General features: G+C 37.4%; 2 protein-coding genes across 16 annotated transcripts in view; one reads left to right on the top strand and one right to left on the bottom strand.

Annotated features, from left to right (window-relative positions):
* FIP1L1 (factor interacting with PAPOLA and CPSF1) overlaps window positions 1-18,180 on the top strand; it is a 42,754-nt gene extending 24,574 nt beyond the window's left edge. For 4 of the 10 annotated variants that reach the window (XM_075752159.1, XM_075752158.1, XM_075752162.1 and 1 more), the window contains 7 exons: window positions 2,579-2,605; window positions 3,198-3,252; window positions 5,736-5,791; window positions 9,531-9,626; window positions 10,581-10,800; window positions 16,976-17,113; window positions 17,858-18,180. In XM_075752159.1, coding sequence (XP_075608274.1) covers window positions 2,579-2,605; window positions 3,198-3,252; window positions 5,736-5,791; window positions 9,531-9,626; window positions 10,581-10,800; window positions 16,976-17,113; window positions 17,858-18,005 — 740 coding nt within the window. In that variant the 3' untranslated portion in view covers window positions 18,006-18,180. The remainder of the gene's footprint in view (window positions 1-2,578; window positions 2,606-3,197; window positions 3,253-5,735; window positions 5,792-9,530; window positions 9,627-10,580; window positions 10,801-16,975; window positions 17,114-17,857) is intronic. The other 6 variants (XM_075752163.1, XM_075752167.1, XM_075752166.1 and 3 more) reach the window with 3 other exon arrangements.
* A 1,160-nt stretch (window positions 18,181-19,340) lies between these two features.
* Window positions 19,341-21,243, bottom strand: part of LNX1 (ligand of numb-protein X 1) — a 138,084-nt gene continuing 136,181 nt past the window's right edge. For all 6 annotated transcript variants that reach the window (XM_075752155.1, XM_075752154.1, XM_010304117.2 and 3 more), the window contains 2 exons: window positions 20,654-20,812; window positions 19,341-19,743 (listed from right to left, as the gene is read on the bottom strand). In XM_075752155.1, coding sequence (XP_075608270.1) covers window positions 19,608-19,743; window positions 20,654-20,812 — 295 coding nt within the window. In that variant the 3' untranslated portion in view covers window positions 19,341-19,607. The remainder of the gene's footprint in view (window positions 19,744-20,653; window positions 20,813-21,243) is intronic.

Below are 21,243 nucleotides of genomic sequence, written 5' to 3'. Positions count from 1 at the left end.
CTATTATACAGTTCAGCTAATTTGCAGTATGTTGTTAAGCTGTAGCAGCGTTCATGTTTGATTCCTTACTCTGCAAGGAGAGCACATGTGGCATTGCTTTTCTTTAGTAAAAGCTACTTGGTTTTCTGTAAATATTTACCAGCCTTGAGTTAGTAGGATGGTGTATAATGTCCTGAGAGCAATTTTCAGCACATTAAGTAAAATGCCGCGCTAATGCCATTTGGATTGCTTTTGATACACAAGTCTGAATATTTAGGTTTAAGCCAGGTGTATCTTTGTGGCAGTACAATGTGTTGTAGGGATGTGAAGTGATCTACGCTAAGTCACCTTCTTGCACTGGTACTCAAGTTTAGTCCCTGCATTGCAAGAAATGACTCAATATTTCAGAGTCTTTTTTTCTTTCTCGGAAGAATGAATTGGCTGATGATGCTTCAAGTATATTTTCATGCACCACGTTAGTAGAAGACAAAGGAGTTGAGAGATTCTTGATTTCCCATTAACTGAAGTTTATGGGGGTTTTATTTCATGTTTTGTGTCACATTCATGCGTTAGTGGAAAAAGGTGAGGAAAAAATTTGTTTAGATATTTTAGTGATACTTGCTAACTTGGAATGTAGAAGAATGTTTCTTTCATCATGATGCCATCAAGTAAATTAGCTTCTGTCTTAAAATGACATAGTCATTATTCACGAGTTTTTAAATGTTCTTAAAGGTTTTTGAGAAAAAAATGATTATGTGGGTTTTTTTGTATAATACCCTACATTAATTAATTCATTATTTGACCCTGCAATCTCTGGATATTAGTTGTATTCAGTCTGTCTTAATTTGGTTTGAATGGGTCTCAAGTGAAATTTTTCATTTGGCTTGTAATCATGTGATGAGATTTTTATAACCAAAAAAGATGAAGAGAAAATACTTCAGCTATGCAACATTTTGAGTTCCCAGTCTTCCTTTTCTTTCAGAAATTTTCATTAGGAGTATTTGGTCTTTTAAATGTTACGCTGTCAAACTTTTTACGGTGCGATTTCTAGTTTTCTGAACAATGATAGTGGACATTGGAAAGTTTCTGTGCGGGTGATGAGAAAATGGCTCATGCAGTTTAGAGATTTGGCTTTTGGGGTTCACTGAGCATTTTGGCTGAGAGATGAGATTTTAAATCTTCAGGATTGGACAGCAACCTCAGTTTTGTCTCACAGTTTGTTTAATCCTGTAGGATTAATGCTGGTAAGAATTCACGTCAGTGAAATCACCAGAAATTAGTGAACAGTGATAATGGTTACTCCTCCTCACTTTGCGTATTCCTTCATTCTGTCCTTCTGCCAAGGCAATTTGGGAGCAGTTGGCATTTCTAGACATTATAATATGTAGATGTAGTTAAATGCTGCTGCCATACAATAGTCTTTTAGTTCTAATGTTGAACTGATGATACATACATAAAATTAATCACACAGGGGCCAGTACATCTAGGATATTCTCTGAATGATGAAGGCTGGAACTTGAATGAGATGGGTTTTAATTTAAGTGGGTCTGGCTGCTGTTCTGTCTGGATGTTTATGTAGTTATGGCAGAACTGATGAAAGCACTTGGCAAAGTTTTCTGTTCTCTCCCCCCACCAAAGTCTTGCAGTGAGTTGTCAGATTGAAAGTACTTATTTTTTTAATGGAAGCAGAATTGCTCATAACTGAAAGAGCTTTATGCCTGGTCTTATTTTCTGATGATAGCATTTTAGCGCAGTTTATTATTTTCACGTGACAGTGTTTTGTGTGTTCAATTAAGGTAAAGCTAGTTCTTTGCAAGTCTGAGAAGGTAATGTCCTTTAAAGTGTATAAATGATTTTTACCTTGTAATCATTCCTTTCATGATCAAATAACTAGGTTTATATGTTGAGGCAATATATTTTGTTAGGTCAGCTAATGTAATTGGGAGCAATTTCTCAGCTTTTAGTTAGATTCGTAACAGGCTAAGTATGAAAACCAGAAAAATTAGAACAGTTTTTGAATGTGTTTATATTAAAGGCTGTTCCTTTCTCAGATATTTACAAGAAAATAGAGTACTGAACATTTTTTTTTCCCTCCAAGTAGCAACTGAATGATCAATTGCAGTGTGGCATAGCATTGACCAAAAAGCAACTTACTGTTCCTAGAGTATTTTGTCCATGTGGACCTACTGTTTCCTATACTAAGCTATTAAAGGTCAGAGGCCAATTGCATTTCCTTTCATCCAGTCATGGAATATAACATAAAGCAAATATGTTCTATGGGATGTTACTTTCCTTCTGGATAGTAAATATTTTACGGTTATGAATTTAATTCTAATCTTGAGACCTAGAGTCATTCTTCATTATTTTCGTCTCTAATTAAATAAGATCCTGAATAATAGGAGTTTAAATAAAAAGCCAGATTTCACAAGGCTTTTATAAAATCTTAACAATTGGTATTAATGTGAGATCTTGATCTGAGTACACAGAAAATAAGTTATGATTCTTGATCATGTATGTGGTGATAGCTCAGTCTGATTTTAGGTCTACAGATAATAAATACAAACTATAGTAACTGATACATTATTTGTTGTCTTTTTAGGTATACCAATAACTGTGCCACCACCAGGTAAATTTGCTTAGATTTTTTTTTTCCACATTTGATTAAGAAAGGAAAACTTAACTGATGTGCAACTTACCAACTTCCTTTCAGTTATATAGATAAAAGTTCATAAATACAAAACTATATGTATAAATGTAGGCTCAGTTATTTTGGTGCCAGGCAGAAAAGAAAATGTATAAAAATGCTGTTGAGTAGTGCACCTAATCAGCCAGTTTCTTAGATATGTGCTTCCTTCTTTTCTTTGCATTCTTTTTTTCTCAGCTATGCAGAAAATAGTTGTGATTGTTGTTTATTAAATATTTTTAGATACTCAAGAAGTTTCCTATACTTCTAAATTACTGGTTTTTTAAGAATGTTAAGGTATTTGATTTGAAGCACTGATAATATATGTTTAATACTCTGTTAAGTTGGAAAGTAGTTCTCATTCTTACAAAATAAAACCTCTTTACACTGTGAGAAACAATTTTTGCGTTGTACTCTCAGGAATTTGTTTGCCATTGTATGCTTAGTCTAGTTCTTTTAATGTGTTTATGTGTAGGTTGGTGTGGTTTGTTGTTTTTTTTTCTTTTTTTCTCCCTCATCTAATTTCTTATTACAGGTTTTCCACCACCACCTGGCGGTCCTCCACCTTCCCTCATACCTACAATAGAAAGGTGATTATCTGTTTGAAGTCTTATAAAGCAATAAATCAACTCTTACACTACCCAGTATTTTATGGATTTTATCTGGGAGTGGGGAGACAGTTTCAGGTTTTTACAGTATTTCCACAGAAATGTTACTGGTCTCGCCTGTCTGACACTTAATATTCTTTCGAGTAGGTTACTTGACCACTTACTAGTTTAGCTGAGTTATGACACTGTATCAGTGTCAAAACTTAATAACAAAGTCAAGGTAATAATTGTTAAAGTATTCTTTAGTAGTCTGAAGGCTTATTTAAGTGAACCATATAGTTGTCAGCTACTGTATCCTTTTCTATAAATACAAATAAACAATTTGGCCACAGATTCAAGCCCTCATCAGCTACAGGAAATGCCAGAGTTCCATGGAATCCAAATTTGTATATCTACTGTGTTTGTTCTAAGTGTTCAGCTTTAATAGACCTAACAGTATATTTTTCAATACCTTTTTTATATACATGTATATGCATACATATGTATAAATGTATAAAAGGAAGAAAAAGAGTTGGCCAGCACAACCCTTGAAAAGTATTTGTGTTTTGCTGGAGGCCAAAACCAGGTCATACACAAAGCTCACTTAAGAAGATGCTGCGAGCCTCTTGCCAGTCCTTTAGATTTCACTGAAGGAAGGTGTGCACATCTGTTCCTTTGAAACTGAAAATTCTGTTAACATACACGCTACAGAATGAGGATGGTAAATGTCTGAGAAAATCCTCATCTGATTTAATTCAGAAAAAACCCTAACTGGATGCATTTGATGTGCATGAAAGTAAGTTTATTATTTCGTATTGACAGTTGCTGTGAGTGGCTGCTGCTTCTGACTGTTAAGCAGCAGTCATTGCATTTACTTGTAGTTAATATTTATATAATTTCTGAAATACGATCTGAAAAAATCAAGTTTGTGGAACCTAGGAACTAAATCTAATCCTTCTAAATGTTAACATGTTGCATTGGCCTTTCATTATAATTGTTTTTATTTTGTTTTTAAACTAAACTAACCCAAAATTTATTTCGTAATGTTCAAGTGCCTTTAAGAACAGAAATAACACTTAGGTTAAATACTGCAAAGATAATTCATTCAAGTTATGTAGGAAGTGCTAAAAGTCATGAAAGAACTATATATATGTGAATTATGTCCCGCGCACATATCCTTTTTAACCTTTGTGGTTTTTACCTACTTGAGTTGGCTACCACTGAAAGAAGTCGACCTGGAAAATGTGTAGTTAATTTAATAGTTTATTTATAGAACTACATATTTAAAGACCACCTGCTCTTAGATATGCTCGCATATCTACTTTTTAACAGAAAGAATGAGAATGGCTTCATTCATGAATGAAGCACTTTCAGGGAATTGGAGATTAAGTTCAGTATCTGTGTAGAGTGGCACTCTGAATGGCACAGAGTGACGGGGAATGGGGGTTGTGATCAGTTCATCACACGTTGTCTCTGCCACTCCTCCTTCACGAGGAGGACTTGTCACGCTCTTCCCCTGCTCCAGCATGGGATCCCTTCCACAGGAGACAGTCCTCCACAAACTTCTCCAGTGTGAGTCCTTCCCAGGGGCTGCAGTTCTTCATGAACTGCTTCAATATGGGTTTCTTCCACAGGGTGCAGTCCTTCAGGACCAGACTGCTCCAGCATGGATACCCCACAGGACCACAGGTCCTGCCAGGAGCCTGCTCCAGCATGGGCTTCCTGTGGGGTCACAGCCTCCTTTGGGTGCATCCCCCTACTCCAGCATGGGGTCCTCCATGGGCTGCAGGTGGATATGTGCTCCACCATCATCCTCCATAGGCTGCCGGTGGACAGCCTGCACCGTTAACCTCCATGGGCTGCAAGGGGGCAGCGTGCCTCACCATGGTCTTCTCCATGGCCTTCAGGGAAATATCTGCTCTGGTGCCTGGAGCACCTCCTGCCCCTCCTTCTGCACTGACCTTGATGTCTGCAGAGTTGCTTCTCTCACATACTCTCACTTCTCTTTCTGGCCACAATTGCTCTTGGTGTTTTTTTCCCCTTCTTAACTCTGTTATCCCAGAGGCACTACCACCATTGCTGATGGACTTGGCCTTGGCCAGCAGCGGGTCCTTCTTGGAGACAGCTGGCATTGGTTCTGTCGAACATGGGGGAAGCTTCTAGCAACTTCTCTCAGAAGCCACCCTTGTAGCCCATCCGCTACCAAAACCTTGCCACGCAAACCCAATATAGTTTTAAATTTTAAAGAGAGAATGCTATTTTCACCTCCTGTAGTAAAACATAAAATATACATATTTGTGTTAATAGACAGCTTTCTTAATTAGTAATGCTCAAAACAGAGAACCGAAATCGATTTATAACAAATACTTTGTTTTAGTCTGTATGGTGGTAAGAATTCAGGGGAATAATACTAGAAGTATCTATTTAGTGATAGACGTAGCTTTAATGGTAAAACTGGATTTTTACATGGATTTTCTTTTCAACAGTGGACATTCTTCTGGTTTTGATGGTCGTTCTGTTCGTGCGTTTTCATATGGCAGTGGTGAGTAAGCTTGCTGGCTTTGAGAATTTTTACTAGTGCTATGTCAAATTGTTTGATATGCTTATCAGGATTTTAGCTAAGAGTCTAAATGGGTCCTTTCAATAATTCATTATGAAAGCTCATTGCCTGCCATTGTAAACAGATACATGCTGTTGCAAATTTAACAGCTGTTGGTAAATACTGTTGTTTTCATAGAATCATGGAATGGTTTGGGTTGGAAGGGACCTCAAAGACCATGTAGTTCCAACCCCCCTGCCATGGGCAGGGACACCCTCCACTAGACCAGGTTGCCCAAAGCCCCATCCAACCTGGCCTTAAACGCTTCCAGGGATGGGGCATCCGCAGCTTCTCTGGGCAACCTGTTCCAGTGCCTCACCACTCTAACAGTAAAGAATTTCTTTCTAACAGCTAATCTAAATCTACCTTCTTTTAGCTTAAACCCATTCCCCCTTGTCCTGTCACTACAGTCCCTGATAAACAGTCCCTCACCATCTTTCCTGTAGGCCCCTTCAGGTACTGGAAGGCTGCTATAAGGTCTCCCTGGAGCCTTCTTTTCTCCAGGCTGAACAATCCCAACTCTCTCAGCCTGTTCTCATAGGAGAGGTGCTCCAGCCCTCTTGATCATCTTTGTGGCCCTCCTCTGGACTCATTCCAACAGCTCAACATTTTTCTTGTACTTGTTTATTTATTTGCATGCTGGATATCTTTTCATGCTGCTTTTGCAGAACTGTGATTTTACAAAATAATACACTGTAATACGGACCACAAGTCAGGGAGAACTTTTCAAGAACTGGTAGGATTTAGAAGCAGGAGAACAAGTATTGTTGAAACAATCATCAGAATTTTAACCAGCAAGACAAATCATTGAGAAATCCTGAGTGATGCACCCCTCCTTTGAGAAACTGTCCAAGATACTGTAATCTTCAGCTATTCTGTTGTAAAATTCAGTCTTTATGTGCAGTCAAATGGATATCCACAGAACCTCCAGTGAGTCTAGAACTGTTACCTAGCGCAGCTCTGCTGCTTGAGCCAAAAGAGTGATAGCAATACTAAGATGTCAGCTTTTTCCTGACCTAGCCCAAATTGGGAAGAAAAATAAACAAAATCACAGAATGAATTGGAAGGGACCTTAAACATCACCTAGTTCCAACCCCCCTGCCTTGGGCAGGGACATCTTTCACTAGATGAGGTTGCTCAAAGCCCCATCCAACCCAGCCTTGAATACTTCCCAATGATGGGGCATCCACAACTTCTCTGGGCAACCTGTTCCAGTGTCTCACAACCCTCATTGTAAAGAATTGTTTCCTTTTACAAGAAAAAAAACAGTCTTACAGCCATTAGTATGTCCATTGCATCTAATATGTAGTCTCCAATTTAAAATGTTTTTCACTTTGGAATATCTTTTGTCAGAATTTGCTATCCTGTCAAGTATTGTCAGGGACACAACAGTATTTCCAAGTTTTATGTTGATGTTCAGAGGTGATGGCATGTTTACATTGTTGCAGTACCAATATACAAAAGATGACTTTCATTGCAATCATGTCAATATTGAATTTGAACTTCTTCACCAGTGTTAAAAATTTATGTTTTGTATGGTTAGGGAGACCAAGGAGCACAGTCTGATCACATCTTGCCAATATATCTGGCATCCCTGTTGTGGCAAAAGCTTTCCTATTTGCTGCACAAAGCAAACTGTCTGTCTCCTGAGCTGTGCCTGTCATCCGGACTTATTTTGATCTGTAGAGGCTCAGTGGCATTTTATCGCTGCTGTTCATCTCTTAGTGAAAGATATGTTCCTGGTCAGCATCTTACTCTCATAGTTCCTGTTTCACAATGCGATCTCTGGCCAGTATTTTGCCAGTCTCTCCATGCATCAGAACTTAGGTAAATTGGGAGCTCAGTGGCACAGTAGAGTACAGATGTTCATTTTAATTAAGAATCGCTTAATAGTTTAATAGTTGCTTTAGAAGATAACACTGAATCTCCACCCTGTTGTGGTCTTTGCCAGTCTGTGTGTTTCATGGCTTTGTCAAAATTGTGGAGCAAGATGAGCATATGGAACATAGTGCAAAAAAATACAAATCTTGATTAAGGCTCTAGCCTTTCTTCTGCCTGTTCAAATTGCTAATCTCATGCCGTGGTGTCTTTTTGCTAGCAGTCAGGCATGTTTCCTGTTGCAAGCCCATTAGGAAGGTTGCATAGTAAGATAATATTCTTAACTTTACAAGCTTCAAGAATATCTATTTTGTCTTTGTGCTCTTCTGCATCAATGCAGTTGCTTAAATTTATTCTTAAATTCTTTCACAATTCAGTGTTACCTTTGTCATCAGATCTTTGAATTTTATTGAGCTGTCAATATATGGCACTGCATTTGGTCTGCCAGTGAAGCAACTTGTATTGTATGCTTGTCCGTTTTTTCCTCAAACATTTCCCTGTTCTGTGCCCTAAACGTTCAGAGGAACTAACTGTTACCTAAAAAGGTTGTGAGACGGTCTTGTGATTTCCTTTGTAACTTCTTAAGCGTATCATCTTTTAGATGAAGATAATGTGCTTAATTTTTTCAAAGTTTATCTTAGGAACTTGCAAGAAATTTGGCATTACAGAAACAATTTGAGAGTTGGTATTTTTTGAGGCACAAAGATGTGTTAGTAGTTTGCCTTATACTGTGACACCATGCAACTTTAAATTTTTAAGCTGTCTCCGAAACAGGACTTAAGTCTCCAAAACTATTGACTGTTCAAAGCTCCCTCTCTTCCTGTTTTAAGAATAAAATCAGAGTTAAACTTTGGAAGTGTCTCTTTTTGTAGATATCATTGGAATAGTCCATGTAGAAATACTAAAAGTGACAAATTACTTCATTCTAAGTAGTAAATGCAGAGCACTAATTCATAGTAGAAAGTAAGCTTCTTGCGTGTTGGGAATAATCACTGTTGAAAATCGAGATATAAAAATGTGCAGAGGTTTATCTCATGGTGTTGGGGTGGAAATGACATACTTCTGTCTGAGAATTACTGCAGATGTGAGGGAGTAACCAAAATTTATCATAAAAGTTTATACTGCCATTAATAAGAATAATCATTTTGTAGTATACATTTAAAGTTAAACTTAAGTTTACACTTCAGATCAGAATAGTCTGTTCAAGTCTCATAGACCATACGTATGTTGTTGACATAGTGGCAAGTCAAGGAAATTAGCAGTCTTTAAAGTCCAGCTGGTTTTTTTGCTATTTCTGGCTGCTTTCCTTAGAAGAATTTCAGGTTTTGGCAGTATAATGAACAACATACTATTGTATTAGTGTATTTTTTCCTGTTAACTCCTCATTTTCTCTGTAGCCCTGAAGTGAAACAGTGTCAAGCATTTTGTTAGAGGCAAAACCTCGTATAAATGCTTTTTAAAAGAATTATAATGCTTTTCATTGCAAATGTATTTTAACAATGAAGTGTTTTTTCCTGCTCCACTGCCTGCTCAAAAGGTCTTTTGTATTCCTCCTTTGGACACTTGGCAAACTGCTGTCTTAAGCTTCTGCCAAAGCTTTGTGGGGCAGGCATACCCCAGACGCTGCAGGCAAGGCAGCCTGAACGTAGCTGTCGGGAGAAGCCACTGGTTTTATAACTCGGCAGTATTAAATACAGCATCAGTAACACACTTTACATTGTTCAGTGGATATTTATGTTAATTATACTATTAATGTCTCTTTGTGACACCATGGAGTCAAGTGAATATTGTTCTCATATTATAGATAATGAAGTGGAACTCAAAACAAACGATTTATTGAAGGCTATGTTATCATTGGCTAGCAAAGCAGATAAGCAGAAAGTGGGAAGTCCTCTGTACTGTAAGTCCACTAGAGAGTGCTGTTTCCAGTTAAATACCACAGCCCTTATTTTTCATTAACAGGATGCATCCACGGAGCTTCTGGAGAGGGAGGGCAGGACAGAACAATTGGGGCATTAAAAGGAGTAGTTATTTATTGCATCAAAGTTGGCAGAAAGCAATGGAGAAGCATATCCCTTCTCTCTTCCCATTGCTGGTTACCTAAAAAGGTTGTGAGATGGTGTTGTGATTTCCTTTGTAACTTCTTAAGCATATAATCTTTTAGATGAAGATAATGTGCTTAATTTTCTGAAACTGTTATATTTTAGTGGTAATACTGGCTGTGCTGAATATTCATTAGAAATGGTATCTTACAAAGCATAAGTAGGAGCGTTATTTCTTCTCCCCAGAATGAATTTATGGAATTTATGTCTAAGCTGCTGTTACATCTGTAATCAGAAAAGTATAGCAAAGCACAGTATAGAATATAAATTACTGAATTAGAACTTTGTAACTAACATATTTTAAATACAATGATTTTTAAAGGACAAAACAAAAACAGTATAAATATAAAGTTGGAAGCATTCTTTTCCCTTGTTTTTCTGAACTGTACTTTCAGAGCCACTGAGTTTCAAAGGCAGTTTTTGTTTTCTGGTTGTTTTTGTTTTGTTGTTCCCCCAAAACAAAGCCATTTGACCACATAAAATGAGATTCTTTCAGCAAATCTTTGCACATTTTTTTTTTTCCCCCCAAAAGGATTTAGACAGTTTTTGCGGTGTATATCCTGGTTCTGTACATCTTCATAATAAGTATTTAAATGAGTGCTTGGTGAGAATTAACTTTTATGTGAAAGGGGATGATTGAAAAATGTCATTGGAGGAGGATGAGAAACATGTGTTTTCATGCATAAGTAGTGTTACAGTTTGCATACGGTATCTGATTTTGTTCTTTCTAATACCTGCGTCTTTTTCTTTAGTCACCTTTCCGCACCTTGCAGGTTCTGCTCCTTCATGGTCTAGTCTTATGGACACCAGCAAACAGTGGGATTACTATTCACGAAGAGAGAAGGATAGGGAACGTGAGAGAGAGCGATCCCGAGATCGGGATCGGGACCGGGACCGAGACAGAGATCGAGAACGTACCAGAGACAGGGAAAGGGACCGAGATCACAGTCCAACTCCAAGTGTGTTCAACAGGTTAGTGAAATGTCTTAAGCATGCTGTGACTCTGCTCAAACCCCTGTGTCTGTGTTAAATAATGTCCTTCAACATAAAAATTTAGTGTTTAGCTCTATATTCCAAAGAACTGGAGGGTGTGGCTTCCTCCCTTTCCCCCTTTACTCTTGGAAACTATAGCTAAATTTCTGAATGTGAAACAGAAGTGTAAAAACAACAGTATACGTACAAACTGGGCATAGTGTTTTACAGGTTAAAGGTGTGATTTAAGCCCTGAGTATAAGTGACATACCGAGATCCTTTTGACGTCAGTAGTTCTAGAAAAATCTATAGACGTACTAAATGAATCTTGGTTGCCAATTCAGTGCTAAGAGTAATGTGGTGTAACATTTGACCTTAATTAATGGTGGTGTTAGCTGTTAAAATGGTTAGTTTGGTCATTAGCACTAAATGGATAATAATCTGTCCTATCTTTTTAAAAACTGTTATTTCAAGGTCAAGAACTTCTTGTCATTTTCAGGCAAATGATGAAAATAATGGCAGATAACTGTATTCAGCTTTCAGCTCTCTAATTGTTTTTTAAAAAAAAGGAAAGAAAAAAGCTGCAACTGTTCACGTGCACAAGTACAAAGCATTTAATGTTGAGCTCGCTATGACTCCATAGAGCAGAGGTCTATTGGCTTGCCGTATTTATCTAAACTTTCTTTGCTCATTATTTGCTAAATATTGTGGGGTAAATGTCCTGACGCTTTTCTCAGTGGTTTTTGTGAAGTTTCAATTTTTGTGGAATATAGACTTTAGCTGTTAGGCAGATTGTTTTTACCAGCAATTTTATGCTGAGAGTCAACATTACTTTGGTTGAGCGATGACATTTTTTGTGTGATGATTGTTAGCTGAAGACCCAAACTGGGTGCAGGATAGGGGATTTTCCATGTATGCTGATGTCCTCTCCCATGTGCATGTGCTATGTTCCAGGGTCAGTTTCTGAGAATTCAAGACAAATCTAAACATCTGTTTCTCAGACAGCTTGATTGAAGGCCAGAAAGAAGCCTGGTCATTCAAGGGTGCTTGAAATGAACCTTAATAGCTTCCAGGCCTCAAGAAATCTCTGTGCTGCTGCCAGAGTTATCTGTAAAGGAGGGGGAAGAGCAGGCCTCCACTTTTTTATGTGACTAAATTATCCACCATCTGTAGCAAAGCTGTTGCCACATGGCTGTGTAAGAAAACAGGAGGCCCTTAACTAGTAGAAGTTGGTTTGGGAGTCACAGAGAAGGTGGGAGAGGCTGAAGACAGAACATGCAGACATAATGTTTTTTAAGAAGGTTTATTTTCAATTCTATGCGTTTAAGAAAATAAAATGAAACAAGCTATGAGGAAGAGAATGTGAACTATTTTAGAGACTGCACAGATGCATTACTTTAAATTTCCTTTGTTTAAACGTTGTTCAAGCAACACCATAGTGGGATTTGGAGTAAGCATCATCTTTAGGTTTTTATTGCTCAGAAATTACTGCTTTCAATGTTTTTAGCAGTTCTTTTCCAGATAAATAGCCTGTATTTGTGCTATAATATTTCTTAAAATTGTAAGAAAAGGGGAATTATTTTTGTTCCGTTAATGTAACCAAAATATGGTATAAAAATGAACCTTCAGCTGTCTTTTTATATTCTGTTCTACATTTGTCCTGCTATCCTCAGATGAAATTGTACATTTTTACAATATATCTCACTCTGCCCCCTTGAGAAGATGCTGTTCTTTTTGGACTATTGTCTCTTCTGCAAAGACTATGTTTTCTTTTTTTTTTTTGTCTTGATAGTTTCATGTCAATTAGTTACCACTCAAAATGTAAATGTTGATTGATACCTTACTACTTTGTGGTTCTTCCTCAGCAATTCGTAAACCAAAACCAAAACCCAAAAACTCTATTTCTAAGGTCCTGGAACTCACTAATCCCATGCAGCAGAGCAGATGAGGGTCTGTCTGGCTAGAAGGCAGCTTTACAGGAAAGGACTGGGTGTCCAGGTGGGCAACAAATTGAATGGGACTTGGCTCTCAATGTGCGATAAAGTTCAAGATGCATTGAGCTGTATTAGAGTGTAGCCCACAGGTGGAGAATGTCGTTATTCGCCTCTTATTTGGCACTTGAGACAACATGCAAAGTACTGTGCCCAGTTTTGGGACCCTCCTAGGAAAAAGACAGCATTGACAGACTGGAGAGTCCAGTGGAGGTCTGACAAGGTGGTTAGCAGGGCTAGAGGGATGGAGTTTATTTAGCTTGAAAGGAGAAGGATGAGAAGGGTTCGTAAAGGATATTTTCAACTATGTAATGGGTGGTTATAGAGAAGATAGAGCCAGGCTCTTTTTCAAGGTGCACAGAGAAAGGACAAGAGGCAATAATTAGTTGTCACAGCAAGGGAGATTCCAATTAGATATGGGGGGGAAGGAAATGAACACAAAAAGAGTGATCAGGTGGTAAGGCAGGTTGCAGAGAGAGGTCATGGAATCTCCAGCCTTGGAGATACCCGAAACTTCACTAAAGCAAGCTGGCCAGTGTTAGCCCTGTATTGAGGAGGGGTTAGCCCAAGTGACCTCCACAAGGTCCCTTCCAGCCTAAATCCTTCTGTGATTCTTTGTAAAGGGTTTTGAACACATGAAAAAGTTTTTGAACACACATATCAGAAGTTAGACAGTTCTACCAAAGGGAGGTCTCGTGATTTGTGAATTTAATAGCTTGTAGTCTGTTTTGAAAAAGGAACCAAAGGTGTAGACAATGAAGATTTTATGGATTGGACTGGTTTGGGGCTTATTTGCCAGGAGAGCAAAGGTAACTATAAGTCCTTTTCCACAGGTCAAGGGTTTTAGTGCTCTCAAGGCTGTCCCTGGAAGGCTTTGATAAGTGCAGTGTAAACCCAGATACAAAATGGGAAGATCACTGGTGTAACATTGGGTACATGGCATTTATTCCTGTTCCTGAAAGCTTCCAACATACTGGACTTGGCAAACTGTTTTTTTGCTTTATTTCTAGAAAGGTTGTTTATTTTCAGACACACTTACAAGCTGTCATGGTTCCTTAGTAGTTTGCCAAAATAAGATTTAAAAAGGAGTATCAATAATATTTTTAACCTTTTCTAGGGTGTTAAAATAGTTGTGTAACAGAGCAAATGCAGACTGTGGGTTAACATTAAAGGTTTTAGATCTCAGCTTTGAAACCAAGCCATAAGTCTACAAGTAGTCATGTAATTTTTTATGGAAAGCTCATCAGAAGGCAGAATTAGACATTCAAATTTTAACTTTTTAATTAGATACTGATCGTCAAAATGTTAGTTCTGGGAAGTAATAACGGATATTGGAAGTAAACTATAGTTGAATTGGTTCTACCTTTTTCTATCCCTGCAAGCCTGTAGAAATGTAAGGCTCTTAAAATTGTGATGACTAGTGGGACTTTAAAGATGTGTTAGTACAGGAATCCTCTGTCTAACAAAAATTTTCAGTTGTTGTTCAAATCAGACTTTACCTTTGGTTATAACTTCTGGTAGATTTCAGAACCTAATTTTAATTTATTTTTTAATATTATACTCTTTTTTCTAATATTCTAAAACTGAGCTTTATAACTAGACTTCACCAGGCACATGCTGTCTTTATGGTGCTGCTTTATCACACATCAAGTTAAGACACACTTCAAACACAGATCAAATGATGACTGTCGTTCTGAACTGCAAAGCTAACTGCTATGTAAGCTAGGCTTGTCTTCTCTTCAGTATGACTCATCCTGGAAACTAGCAGTTGATACCAATCTTCATCTTTCAGTGACATTTGATAAGAAAACTTCTAATCGTTGGTTGTACACCTTTCCCTGAGGTCTTGGGTTGGTGTCTTGTGAGTAGAACTGTTCAGTAGAAAGGGACTTGAATTATAAATGTCTCCCCTGCACTTCCCTCCTTCCCCTGACAGTAGAATAGAAATTTGAGGGCAAAACAGTAGTAAATGATCAATACAAATAGAAACAAGTTAAAAGCATAGGACTTGAGATTTCAGCATTGTAAGATTTGGGATTTATTTTCTCCCTTCCTCCCACCCCAACTGCTTTAGTTTACCTGTTTGGGTTTTGGACATTTCAGAGGAGCAAGTGAATTTATTTTCACACCCTGGACTATAACCTAGGGTGCCTTAAGCTGAATGTGGAATAGTATGGTCAGAATTCATGTTCTGTGGCTGTACTGCCTTCATTTTGTATAAGTTGATGTCTCTGTTGTAGGGTTTTCTTGTAGAGATATGTTGGATTAACATTGTCTTTAAAAAAAAAAGTGTTGAATGCAGTTGAATTTTGTTTCTGTCTTAAGAGGCAGACAATAGTTAAGAGAAGTGATAGTGGCATGATGCCTGTGAGGCTGACTGAGCACTGGCACAGGTTGCCCAGAGAGGTTATGGAGTCTCCATCCTTGGATATGGCCAAAAGCTGTCTGGAGATGGTCCTGGTGGCCCTACTTGAGCAGGTATTGAACCAGATGACCTCCAGTCATGCCTTCCAACCTCAGCCTTTCTGTGATTCTGTGATCTGTCACAAATGTACTGTGCAGGATTTGATCAGCTTACTCTCAAATCTGTAGTTATAAGTGCATCATAAAATCTTAGAACATTTATAATATTTTGTAACAATACAGGCAATAATCAATGTAGTCATGTTACTCAGTGACAAATCATAACTTTGAGTTCTTTAGTGATAGCTGTAGTTTCCCTGATGTTGATGTATGAATATTTTTAATTCCCCTTAGAAAAACAGGATTTTCTGCAGCATGTTTGATGCTTCTCTACAGTGTCTTAAATTGCTAATTTTTGAAATTTGCTTCATGATACAATCATACAGGGTTTCACAGAAAGACTAGTGCAGTTGCTTCAGGCATTTCCCCTTCTCACTCTTGAATTTTCATGCATAGCTGCAATAATCACTAATGTAATGTCTTCACTTGGGAAATGGCCACAGGATCCAAGTTATGGCTGATACAATTGTTTTGATCTAAGTTCTCACTGCTCCAGGACAAGAGAAATCTCTTTAGGCTTGAGCTATTCTTGTGCAATCTGTGTGATCTGTTCTGTGCTGTCAGGGACCACAGGAAGATACTTTCTTTTATGGTAAATGTTGACAAAGAGGGAAAGCATGAAACACTTGGCTTGGTCAGCTTAATAGTACCTAAATTGTTACCTGTGTTAATTACTGGCTCAGCCTGGTTGCATTGTACTTTTCTTTGGGGATCTTCAAAACTATGGTTACAAAGACTTCATGTAATATATAAATAGTTACAGTAAGTTTATTTGTATTGAAGTCTTGTTGTTAAATGATACTGGACCCTATGCCTGGGTAGGATTTTCTTGGTAGATAAATGATAAAACGAGGATGCCTTTTTAAACTGTGCTAATGTAGCATTTGAGTGGTGTTGGCTAACTATAGATATTACTCTTTTGTTTGTTTTTAAATTTCACTAAAGTCTTAGAACTGCTCTTTTCATCAAGTCAAAATATGAAAGTACATTCTTAAGTAAAGCCTTTAAATTCTTGTATAGCTTGTAATATTTAGGGGGTTTTAGCATCATTGTGGCAGAGCAGCACTCATGGTAATCCAAGAGAGGAGTGGAAGTAGAGACAGCATTGGCACACTGGAGAGAAATTAATTTTAAAAGCAATGCAAACAATGAGTATATTTTACTGTCAGTCTCTTCACACCTAGCTTTTCCTTTCTTGAAGCTGATATAAGGGACAAGATCAACTGTACCAAAATTAACTCTAATTTACCCAAATGGCATAATAGTCAAAAAGCGTGCTGATAAGTATTGAGCATTACACACACTGATCTGAAAACATTAGTAAAGTTTGTGTAGGATTGTACTTTGTTTGTAGCTAGATACGGATTTAAACTAACTGCTTGATAACTCCTGTATAAACTTAATGTGACAATGTGGTATTCTTTTTGCCTTCCATTTTTTATTGAACAATTCCCTTTCAAAATTGCATTAACCACAGAAGTCTGGTGTGTAAGGCGAAGAGCTTTAATGTTCTTTTAGCATACGTTGTGGATCTCATTTAGAAACGCAGAAGCAACATTAAGATTATTCTGTCATTTATCTTGAGAGTGTGTAAGAAATTTTTTTTAATGTATATACTGCTTGGTGTTACTGTCCTGAAAATATATTCTTTTTTTAATCAGTGATGAAGAACGATACAGATACAGAGACTATGCAGAAAGAGGCTATGACCGCCATAGAACAAGTAGAGAGAAAGAAGACCGACACAGAGACAGGAGACACAGAGAGAAAGAAGATACTAGACACAAGTCATCTCGAAGGTTTGATTTTATTTTTTTTTAATAGGATACGAAAGACTTGACCAGTTTAAAAAAATAAAGTAAACTTATAAAAGAACTCCAAACAAACTGGAGTTTTGTGGAAAGACTGTAAACACTTAGATGTACTACTTGGAACAAGTCTGCCATATAAAATATGGACAGACAAAAAGCAATGTTGACCCCAGGTAACTTCACACTGAGTGGTGCATGTGACAGTCTTAGCTAGTGAACAGAAATTACGAGTTTGGGGAGAGAAGGGTGAAAATGGTGGGTCAGAAAGAGGTGGAGTGAAGCTGATGTTCAGCAACATTAATATAAGAACTCAACAGTGATTCTTGATAAGTAAAATAACCCTCATGATCACTTGATAGAAATTGTTCAATTTGATCCTTTCTGAGTTAGAAATAAAGGTTAAGTCCGGGGAAGGGGGGGTCAATAAGAATGTTAAACCATTAAGGGATGTCAGTAGGGACATGACATTATTAAAAGTATTGCTTTTAGAATGTGGGTTACAAATGTGAAAAATCATTCCAATTTCCCAACCAAACGTACAGGATGGGTGAATGTACATATCATTCCATGGAAAATTCAGTTTGGTGCTGACATCCAAATACTATATGGATTGGAACAGGAGCAGGTGCCAGTTTTCAAATCCAAATGCAAAGACTGTTTCTTTTTGGTAGTCTGTTTTTAAATGGGGCCTAAAGTATTATGCAAATGAGGTATTTTTTCCTCTCTATTTAGTAACAGCAGACGTCGTCATGACAGTGAAGAAGGGGATAGCCACAGAAGGCACAAACACAAAAAATCCAAAAGAAGCAAAGAAGGAAAAGAAGCCAGCGGTGAACCTGCTCCTGAACAGGAAAACACTGAAGCTGCCACTGTGGAATAGGCTTGTGTGGTTTTTGCCTACTTGCATATATATTAGTGCCAGAAATAGATTACTATAAATCTTGTTATTTTTCTGGGTATTAAAATAATTTGCTCTTAATCTTGTTCTGTTAGTTTGAAATCAGAGGTTACTTTGGGTTTTTTTTGAAAATAAAAGAATGAATTTTTCATGTTAAGATTCCTGGACTGACTTTGTCTTTAAAGAAACAGTGAGAAAACATCTTAGAGCTAGAGGCTTATGCTCTTACAATATATGTAGGGCTTAAATTGTCTCCTTTTTTCATAAACCAGTGGGAAGGTCCTTCTTTTACTGACCTTGGAAACAGTGTGCATTCACTTTATTACATACTAACTCCTGGAACAGTGTGAGTTTAGTATAGCTTATGGAGTTCATATTTGAAAGGTCATCTTTTACTACAGGGACAGACAGGAATTCCATGCTCCTCAAGAACCTTGTACTTAGGTGAAAGAAAAAAAATTAGGGAAACTAGGAAAGGTGTTGATTGTTCTTAGACTAATGGAACACTAAACGTGGTGATCATACACTTGGTAATTACGTCTGGTTTGTATAGGTGCGTAAGGGTGAATTAAGCTGGATAATCATCCCAGCTGCTTTTCAGTGCCTTAAGAGAAAGTTCATTTTAGTCTTTGTTCTAAGGGTACAGCTGTCCTTAACATGATAAAGATTAACAAACATGTCCTCTTCCCCTTGCTTGCTTGTGAGGGAAAAATAAGGCTTTGGAACATGGGTAATTTGCAGGGAAAGACAAAGAACTATTTTAAGAAAAATATGAAACCATCATCACTTTCAGATTTACTCCCTCCAGAACAGTATCAAGTGTGATTGGAATGGCAGGACTGCAAAAATTGTACTGCCCTGTCAGGGTGCTATTCAGAAGACTTACTTGATGGTATTGGCATGGTGCAGTGTACTTCCTTAAGAACAGTAATTCTATATAAAAATCCTAGATTTAATAGTATTAATCAAAACATACCAGTGAACCTAGGTTATTTGGTTTTGGGTGAAAGTAATGTCTGTACAAGTACACAGTTACAGTTATTTTTAATTATTTTAGAAATTTAATTCACAGTTTTACAGACTAACAAACAGCACTTGAAAGTCTTGAAAATACCAGCTTCATGCTGACCATGAAAAGGTACACATAATCAAAGTGCTATTAATGTGTTGGATAAAAAAACCTTCACCTGATTTTTGCAACTAGAAAAATTGCAAGAAAATTTTCCATAAGTTATTCAAGGATGTCTTTTTGTAAATCAAAATAAAGTGGGTGAGTAGGAGCTGTTGCTCCTTAAATTTCATTATTGTTATAATGCATTAAATATATATATAAAAAAAAAACCAAAATATCCTTAAGAACACAGGGAAGGGAAGACTTTAGTCTGTAGCTTAAATCACTCTGAAGTGATTTTTCCAACAGGTGTCCCTGCTTTGCCTAAACTTGACTTTTCTTGACATACAGGTTGAAATTTCACAAACCTTTTCTTTATTAACACATACTTGACCCCCCAAAAAAAGCAAAGACTGACGTGCCTTTTTTTTACTGTGTTAAATTACTTGTCATACTCTCTATGAAGACTTGTTTTATAAAAAAGTGCCAGGCCAGGACACAATTGTGAGAGTAATTTTTCCTTTCAGTTCTTTAAGCATCCTTGCCAAGCAGGCATGCATCATTCCTGATGTGTTCCTGCCATTGACAGCAAGGAGGATGTCACCGCATCTGAAAAACCAAAGGCAGATATGAGAGAACAATTAAGCAAGCTGACTTGTTATCTTAAACATTTGCAAAGGTTGAAGCATGTCCTTAAGCTGGGAGGAAGGGGCAGAAATGAGTATTACTATTCCTTTTCTGGCTAACTACTGTTCATGGTGAAAATACTTCACTTGTGGTTTTTTGGTTGGTGGTTTTTTTTTCCTTACAACTTTATAATTAATTGGACATATTTGAAAGAAAATAGAATGTAGTTCTTTCAGATGGGAATGATATGTGTTCTGAACAGACTTATGTTTTAAGACTTCTTAATTAAGTTTGCTCTGTAATTCTGCATTTACTTTCTTAAGTTGAAGGTGGTGAGGCACTGGAACAGGTTGCCCAGAGAAGCTGTGGATGCCCCATCCCTGGAAGTATTTAAGACCAGGTTGGATGGGGCTTTGGGCAACGTGGTCTAGTGGAGGGTGTCCCTGCCCATGGCGGGGGGGGGTTGGAACTAGATGGTCGTCTTTGAGATCCCTTCCAACCCAAACTATTCTGTGAGTCTATGAACTTGTATTGGTGGTTGGTTTGTTGGAATTTTTTTTTTTTTTTTGAGCTGGGGATGTGGGGAAGCTGCTCTGTGCTAGCATGCTTTGTACTACCCCAGAGATTAAACTGATGTATTTTTATACTTATTCATATACTAGTGATTGCTGGACATCTGAAAACATTCTACTCTGAAGGCAAATCTGTTGAAGTTCAGGACTCTTATTTCCAGATCTGTCAGAGTTAGTTCTGTATCAACGAATCCTTTTTTTACCCCCTACACTGTCTTCATGAAAACTTTAAAAAAAGCAAAACACAAAACCCCAAACAAACTAGACTGAACTAGATGAAAGACTTACTTAAATGCTACTTTTCATTAGATAGTTATTACCTAATTCTGCCATCATTATATGCTGGTGTTCCCCCAACAACGGATTTGATAAAGAATGGTTTGTTCCCAGTATGTTCTTCATAACCTCCTACGATGCTGAAGCCAAGACTTCCAGATGTATTTCTTCGTAATACGATTTCTTTGCAGCTGTACAAATACCTGAAACAAACCAATAATTAAATGTCTTACAGTTAACTTTAGATTCTGATGAATCATTAATGATGAATCTGCCCTTTCATACACCCGTAGAGTGTTTTGAAGATGCAAAATAGCACCAAAGTTCCACCGTATTAGACACTACACTTCCCTTCTGGTTTTGAAGTGCTGCTTTCCACAACCAGTTATCCTAAAAGTAAAATTACTAGGTAATCTTATATGAATATGAAATAAGTTGTTTTCTAGGGTAAGGATTTATGCAAATGATCTGGCTGGAATTGAAAGTGATGGAGAAAACACTTGGCTGAGGCTGGATTTAATATTTGTAAACAATCATTCCAGAAACTGTATTTCACTTACCTTGTACAGTCCAGTGACTTGTTTTATCTTCCAGATAAGAGCCTGTATGTGATTAACCGTGTCAGAAGTGGTCA

Source organism: Balearica regulorum, chromosome 4, assembly GCF_011004875.1.
Source record: "Balearica regulorum gibbericeps isolate bBalReg1 chromosome 4, bBalReg1.pri, whole genome shotgun sequence".
NCBI lineage: Eukaryota > Metazoa > Chordata > Aves > Gruiformes > Gruidae > Balearica > Balearica regulorum.
Note: the sequence above shows the minus strand (reverse complement) of the source record. Positions and strands in the feature narration are given on the sequence as shown.